The sequence below is a fragment of the Nelusetta ayraudi genome, unplaced genomic scaffold, assembly GCF_046127955.1.
Source record: "Nelusetta ayraudi isolate G7.1 ecotype Tasmania unplaced genomic scaffold, CSIRO-AGI_Nayr_v1 ptg000016l, whole genome shotgun sequence".
NCBI lineage: Eukaryota > Metazoa > Chordata > Actinopteri > Tetraodontiformes > Monacanthidae > Nelusetta > Nelusetta ayraudi.
The window spans coordinates 666,997-674,800 of record NW_027466066.1 but is presented as its reverse complement, the minus strand read 5'-3'; the positions used below and the strand labels follow the sequence as shown (position 1 = coordinate 674,800).

The window sequence follows — 7,804 nt, the reverse complement described above, 5'->3', positions numbered from 1 at the left end:
TCTGAATAACATAACATTTTATTAAAGAATTGTTCGACAGACAACTCTCTCAACAGTGAAAGAAAAAGGAGCTACAAAGGACAAAAAAGGAACTTGTTTTTTTTCTCTCCAAAAAGACTCATTCTTCTTTTTCCCAGCTAATAGTTTGTCTAAATTTTCCGACTATGCGCGGACGGGTCTCTGATCCCCGTCCGTGCCTTTTTCCCTGTACAAGCCAAAACATTTATGTACAAGGGTCATTATAGGAACCGAAAAATCTACTTGTTTTTTTTTTTTTTCTAAAGTACAAGAACTAAAAAAAGAAAATGTAACTTCAGTACAATGGACAAGAAGAAACAACGCTGTTTTTTTCCCTTTCATAACAGGTAAATACTAAAAAAGTACAGTATTTTTTTCTCGATATAAATACATGAAGGATAAATAATAATAATACAAAACCGAAAGTCTTTTTTTTTTTTTTTTAAACTGGCTATAACAAATAAATATTTATATATGAATGTTCACTTTGAACACACATTGGCGAAAGACGCTTTGATTGGAGGGCCTTCCGTCTTCAAAATAAGATTTTATTATTATTTTTTTTTTCCTTTAACCATCAAAATGTAAACTCTAAGTGCAACAATGATGCCCAGATGTGAGAAGCGTTTGTGTGGATCTGCACTTTTGAAAAAAAAAAAAAACCAAAACAAGCAAAACCATCCAAACGGGTCTATTTCCAGAGCAGCAGCAGAGAGTTGGAGAGTCGTCGAGGTCAAGCTCACAAAACACAGCTTGTTTTCACCTTTGCCACACGGCACCGCCATGCAGCACTGTGTGCCGACCCAAACTCTCCCCTCGCTGACGGTTCTGACAAATAAACCCAGTGCTTTTTCTTCTTCTTCTTCTTCTTTTTTTTTTTTTTCAAAGAGTGAGATACACACTAGCTCCCAGACCTGGGACATGCATTTTTGTTCAAATATATACCCTGTATCCACGTTAAAAGTGAAGATATGTGAGAACAAAAAGAAAAACGAGAAAAATAAAAAAAGAGGACTTAAACGCATCGGTGTCCGCCGATGCAAGTGAACCCTTTTATAAAGTGAAAGAGAGAGAGAGCTGGAGAGATGATGGGGGAGAGGTAAAAAGAAATAAAAGGGGAGGGGGCAATGACTTACCCGGACGTAAATAAATAGTGTTCTCCGCTCTCTTGTTTTATTTACCCTGTGTCGATGATGTGCTAAAAATCATTAGAAATGTCTCTTCCGTGTCCCCTCGCGTGTTTGTGTTGGGAGGCGTCGGCGGTCGGCGTGACCTGGCCGCAGACGCGCCAACGGGCGTGGAAGCTAGCTTAGTATTTGTGTGTGTGTGCGTGTGTACTTGTGATGTGCGCATCTTCGTTCACATGTAGGAGCCAGTTCAGCTTTGAGCTCACAGCTTCTTCAAAAACCCTGTTCGAGCGACCGAGGTGTGTGTGTGTGTGTGTGTGTGTGTGTGTGTGTGTGTGTGTGTGTGTGTGTGTGTGTGTGTGTGTGTGTGTGTGTGTGTGTGTGTGGGAGGGGCCTAATGGAGGTTGGTAGGTGGGTGGAAAGGAGTCTGTGGCGGATTTGAGAGATGTAGCCTCCTTCAGAAGCCATGTGCTGCTGCCACAGATGGGAGACGGATGGATGGACGGAGGGGACGGAGGGTTAGTAGTGATTAGGTGTGGACAGACAGAGACGGGGTACGGCAGGAGGCGCAGGACTCGGCAAAGCAACGACCGTTCCGCTGGACTTTTTCTTTTCTGCCAGGAAGCTCCGACTATATATATATATCAGGCATGGGCAAACTACGGCCCGGGGGCCATATGCGGCCCCTGAAGCTTTTTAATCCGGCCTGCCGAACTTGATGAGATTACATTAACAGCAACGAAGTAATAAAATAGCTGTATTTCATAATTTTTCAGTGTTTTAAGAGTCATTTTAATAAAGAGCTAAAAACTGTGGGGCTTTTGTTCATGTTCAATTGACATTAACGCAATATCTTCCACATATCCCATCCACCTGCTCCTGCTCTGGCCCCTCGGCCCAATTTTTACAACCCACCGTGGCCCCACCAGTCCAAAAAGTTTGCCCAGCCCTGATACGTCTCTGCTCTCTGCGTCTCTCTTTGCCCCGCTGACGGAGAGGCGAGGCCTCCGCATCGCTCAGCCAGGCTGACAACAACATGTGCCGCCTGCAGGGGGGGAGGAGAGCGTCGTAAATCTAACCACCTCGTTAAGTGCCCATTAAAATCTCAACTATTTCATTTAGCGGGCGGGGAGGGCGCTTGGTATGTACGTACGTCTTAGGGGAGAGATTTTATGATCAAAGCGCATTTCTTCTTAACCTCGTTCTTGCTCCGAAAGCAGCTGTCTCGGTCTCGGCTAAGCTAAGCTAAGCTGAGCTAGCAAAAAATTTAGCCCAGATCGCTCTGGCTGCACTGAGCCCCCCCCAAAAAAACGAAATAAATGCGCGGTGCTCAGAGGAGCAGTGAAGATCGACGGAGTAGGAATTTATGATTATACAAATAATGAAATAATTTTATGAATTTAGCTTTTGCAAGCACATTTTTGCCAAAACACGCGCTGTCACGCTATTGCACTATTGACCCTGTTATACCGTACAGCTGCCGTTAAGACAAGTCCTGGGACATTCATTTGAAACGGGCCTATTGAGCGGACACCTCGGCCCCGAGTCTCCTCACTAAAGATGATGCTTCACTGCCCTCTTGGCTAAACTGCATGCTCCTCAAAAATTGGCGCTAATGATAAAGAGTTTTGAAATTTCTGCAGTTCAGAAGCAGTTCTAAGCGTAAAGTAAGCGGTTCAACACTGGTGGCCAAGCTTGGCACTGTGACGAGACTTTTTGCAATCGGTTCCTTTTTAGCGTCTCGGCATCTTTGTTGCTTCTTCTAGCCTTCTTGTTTGCAGCCTCGTTGCTTTCAGCACTTTCACAAGGCAGAGAAGCGGCTTTTTAATCTCTTGTTGTTGCCTAATGGATTCTTTTGGGTGGCGCGCGCGTGCAGTTTGGGTGCAGCCTCCACCGCTGGGCGGGAGGCGCGAGCATTTAGTTACTCCCAAATCTAATTACCGGCACTTTGGCGAGGACAACGCAGAGAGCCAAGGTGCTTAATCGGAGCTGATGGAGCTTTTCTTTTTTTTTTTTTTTGAATGGAGTCTTGCGGTCACATGACTCGAATCCAGAGGACGGCCTCGCCCCGTCTCGTCCTGCCTCCCCTGCCGTCCCGTTGCAGCAGTAGAGCCCCTCCCCCTGCCCCCTCCCACCCCCTCCCCCCGCGTTAGTCTGTTAGAGTCACATGGTGTCGACTTCTGTGTCGTCTTCGCGAACTCCGACTTTTTCCATTTCAATTTCTTTTTTTTTGTTCCAAACCTGCTACAGGTGAGTGAGCTTGGGTGCTTCCTGGATTCTGCCCTGAGTCGAGGTGTGGTGCGCCGACAGCTCGGTGTACGTGGGGTGCGTGGGGGGGTCGCAGGGCCCCGGCGGGCCCCCCCCTCCTCCCACCACGTGGTGCTGGTTGCCGGCTGACATGGGCCCCGCGCCGTTGTAGTCCATGGTCTGGTGGTGCGGCGGCGTGGGGCCCAGGTGGTTCAGCCCGTACATGGAGGGCCCCGAGCCGGCCATGGGCTCCACGTAGCCGCCCCCGCCGACGTACACCGGGCTGGCCTGCATGTTGTTGGGCGTCCCGTACCCGGCGTTGCCGGCCTGAACCAGGCCGTGGTGGCCGTGGGGGTCGCCGTAGTCTGGGTCCGGGGTGCCGTACTTCTGCTGCGGGGGGCAGCCCTTGACGGGGACGTTGGGGTAGGCAGTGGACATGGAGTAAGACACTCCCTGGTGGGGGGGCTTGCCGAAGGACGGCGGCGAGGGCACGTCGTAGCCGCCGCCCATGGGGTGCATGGAGTTGAGGAAGCTGGCCGAGGATTGCATGGTGAGCGGGGGCGAGCCGGTGGGCGAGGGCCCCCCGGAGCTGGAGCTGAGGCCCTTGGACTTCTGGTCCTTCTTGTACTTCATGCGGCGGTTCTGGAACCAGATCTTGATCTGGCGCTCGGACAGGTTGAGGAGGTTGGCCATCTCCACGCGCCGTGGCCGGCACAGGTAGCGGTTGAAGTGGAACTCCTTCTCCAGCTCCACCAGCTGGGCGCTGGTGTAGGCCGTGCGGGCCCGCTTGGAGGCGGCCGACGAGCCGCTGGTCGGGCTCTTCTCGCCGCTGCTGCCGCTCTCCGCTCCTCCTGAGGCTGACGGGGGGGAAAAAAGGGGGGACAGTTTAGAGCAGGGGTCACCAACAGGGGGCCCGGTGAGCACCAGGTAAACCCTCCCCCCCCCAAGAACCACGCAAGTCATTAGCAGGCGTCTAAAATGCGATTTTATCCAACCCTGTGAAGTCAGTAGCTATGGGCACATTTCTCCAATCCGATCTAAACCTTGGTTGATCGTAAATTCCAAATCCACCGTTTACATGGACACTAAATAAAATGATCTCATCGTGACGTGCGTATACATGCCCCAAGCGGCGTTGTCTAACTTTCCAGAAATAGCTGTAGAAGAAGAAGCTGTAGTTCCGCCTGTGTTGTAAAGAGGCCGTGTTGTCTGCACGTCCTTGGCTCATTCACTCTCAGTGCCCCTCACATCTTATTTTTATCTTTTAAAAGTTTCCAGTTTCGCTTCCCTCCCGCCATGTTTTCTGCCTGCCGAAAAACGACCGGTTGCCGCAAACCAGAACGATGGGATTGGAACGGGTGTGTACGTGGACAGCATTCGGAATGATGAACGGCATAAACCACCTCTCTCATTCGGAATGAAATCTTCCTAAACATAGCTATTGTTGATAGTTATTGAGAACTCCTTAACGGGGTTATTGTCTTCAGACGGAGCAGTATCATTAATAATGATACTATAACTGAAAACGTGGTATTTCAGGAGAGTGCAACAAACTGGTTGCCCTTCATATGACTCACTATGACTTTCAAAAAGGTTGGTGGCTCCTGTTCTCGAGGAATTGGAAGAGAAAGTGGAGCAAAGTTCACTTTTAGGGTGCAAAAACGGGAGAATTGGGAGGGTTAAAAGAGTGAGAATGGAAAAGGTGGTTCCTCTTTCAAAGTTACGACGAAAAGACGTGTAAAAAATCCGACGGGATCAAAGAGTAAAACCCAACAACGTGGCTGCGTGCCGGTTGAAAACAGAAGGCATTCAGATTTTTAATAAAGCGCAGGGGGGTCCTGGCTCGCTGGCTGAATTATCCGCCGATATTAGTTGTCAACACTTCATAACCGTGGCAGTTATTAAGAGTCTGAGCCCCTGGCTGTGGCCGAGGGCAGCTAAATTGCATCTCGACTGGAGAGACAAACCCCCCACAGCAACGGCAGCTGCTGCACGGGTGGACGTGAGCAGGAGCTGAGGTCAGTCTGCACTCACTGGGAATGGAGATACCGAGTTCCTGCGACTATTTTGGTACTTTTTTTTTTGTCTATTACTGCGACTAGCTTAGTGATGTGCTACCCTGCACCCTTGTTTGAACCTGGTCAAAATTCACTTGGACTGTTCACACCGCCAGTGTCCTAGCGCTAGGCCTCCCAGTGAACTCGTCAGAAGTGAAAGAAGTGCACCCCTTTCTTTTAAGACTACTCTTTGTGACATCACAAAGGGTGCCGCGACATCACTGATGCTGCTTTATGGTGAAAGATGGCAGTTCCAACCATGTGGCTTTGTTTTTTTTTTAGCCTCTGAGATCACGTTGCAACCAGTTTTCGTCCCATTCCGAACACGTGGAAAGTACAAATGTGTGACGTCACAAACAGAGGGCTTACAAGGCTGCTCTAGACAAAATTTTGCACATTGCTTATCAACTTTTGTCAGATATGCTAGACTGCCAAATGTGGAATTTAACGTATGTGTGACTCTGTATTTGTATCAGCTTCGTAATCTAGCCATCAAACTAGCGCATAGACAAAATTCCTCATAGTTTCTCTGTTTTGCAACGTCTTGCTCAGTTTAAATCATCGAAATGATGATCTTGGCTTCAGTGAATGCGCACACTGTGGCACAAATTTAACTTTGTCCATTGGAGCTTTTCAAATTACAAGTCTTTAAAAAAAAAATTAAAAAAATTTGCAACAATAAACTTAATCTAGTGTGTTTATGCCTCTTGTGATGGCTGATATTTTACAATTAGCTCAATTATCTCTTCAGTTTGTCAGTTTGTCATGGACCACAGCAGTGGGACGAAGGCCAGTCGGGCATTGTTTTCCCTCTTGATATTCACGCCCGACGGTAAAGTGCTGACCGTCAGCGGCTTCCTCCCTCCCTCCCTCCACTTCCTGTCTGGGGCGTCCGTTGCGTCCGTCGTAGAAATGGCCGGATATGTGTTCACAGCGAATAATTCCTGAGTCGTTGCCGCTCGGAGGCGTGACGCCGCGATCCCAGACGTGAAGATGAGGGAAGGAAGCATCGCATCATCCGTCTCGCTGACATTCCGAAAATGATTGTTTCATATTCTCATCAATAAACGGCCTAATCTCCCCTCCGCGCGGCACCCAGTCAATTGAAAGCTTTTTGAAGGCGAATATGAGACTCATATTCATTATGGCAGAACATATTTTCTCCCATTGATAACTACCAAATCAAATGACATATCTGTCCGTCTGTTATCACGCATGCAGATTATTTTCACATCTGTCACCCTGCTGTGCGCGTTGTTGTTTTTTTTTTGTTTTGTTTTTATTCGCCGCTCGCTAACACTGTCAAATGCTTCCTTGCCATTCTCGCCCTCGCTCTGTAGGAAATCTATTCATCTGTTATCGCGCCATTTGAATTCATGCCGTCGATGTCTTCTGCTTCTTGCAGAGGTGCCGCGGGGAGGAGAAACGGGAGGGTCGTTGGCAAGACAAGCAAGAGGTGCAGGTGAGTGACTGAAAGGAGGCGACGGGAGGAATCGGGTTTGTTGGCCGTGCACCGTAGCAGCGGTATCGCGAGAAATCCTCGGTTTCATCCAAGTCTATCAGCTTACAACGAATTCCCCAATTGAAAATGATCAACTGAACACCAAACTGTCTGTTCTGCACTTTCACTGTCCACTCAACACCGAGCTGATGTGCTCGTTAACCTCTTTCAACAAAATCCAAGACGTGACCTCTATGCTATGTTTGAATATTGCGTCACGAATACCCTGAACTTCAGATATTTATTTGGATGTGGCCAAAATTGGACTCTGCCGTTGAGCTAAAAACATTAAAACCGGCCTTTTAATACTTTTTTTCCAATTTCGTAAAACCCACTTGCGATATTCTGGGTGTTTTGTTACATTTTCTTTTCCTCTTTTTTTATTATTCACTCCTCAAGAAACAAATTTCCAACATTTTCCCATAAATCGCTATCTCCCTGCAATTCTAGCTCCTATTCTGTCAGTCCTCTAACGCATGTGACCGCGTGCCCCCATCGATTAATTTCGCAAGCCAACATCGGACGCCTAAAATCCTCAAGCGCAAGGGCCATAGATAAACAGTAGCACCTCGGAGAGGAATTCCGCGGCCACTTCCCCGTCTCTGGAAACCCGCTTTTGCCATAATTGTCCGAGAAATCCTTTAAGGCCTCCGGGGGGCGGGGAGGGGGTGTACGTGTCTCGGAAGAGGACGGCGATAAGAGAGGTGAGGAAAGAGGGATGTGGCGATGGGGAGGAAAGGGAGCAGATAATGGGAACAAAGATGCTAATGGAAAAAAAAGGAACACATGAGGGGGACAAAAGGAGGTGTGCGGCGGAGTAATGAGGGAAGCGAAGGAGGAATAATTACAAAGGT

The 7,804-nt window shown here is 48.4% G+C and overlaps 1 protein-coding gene across 8 annotated transcripts in view; it reads right to left on the bottom strand.

Moving 5' to 3' along the window:
- hoxb3a (homeobox B3a) overlaps nt 1-7,804 on the bottom strand; it is a 57,334-nt gene continuing 49,530 nt past the window's right edge. For all 8 annotated transcript variants that reach the window (XM_076023650.1, XM_076023647.1, XM_076023654.1 and 5 more), the window contains one exon: nt 1-4,249. In XM_076023650.1, coding sequence (XP_075879765.1) covers nt 3,390-4,249 — 860 coding nt within the window. In that variant the 3' untranslated portion in view covers nt 1-3,389. The remainder of the gene's footprint in view (nt 4,250-7,804) is intronic.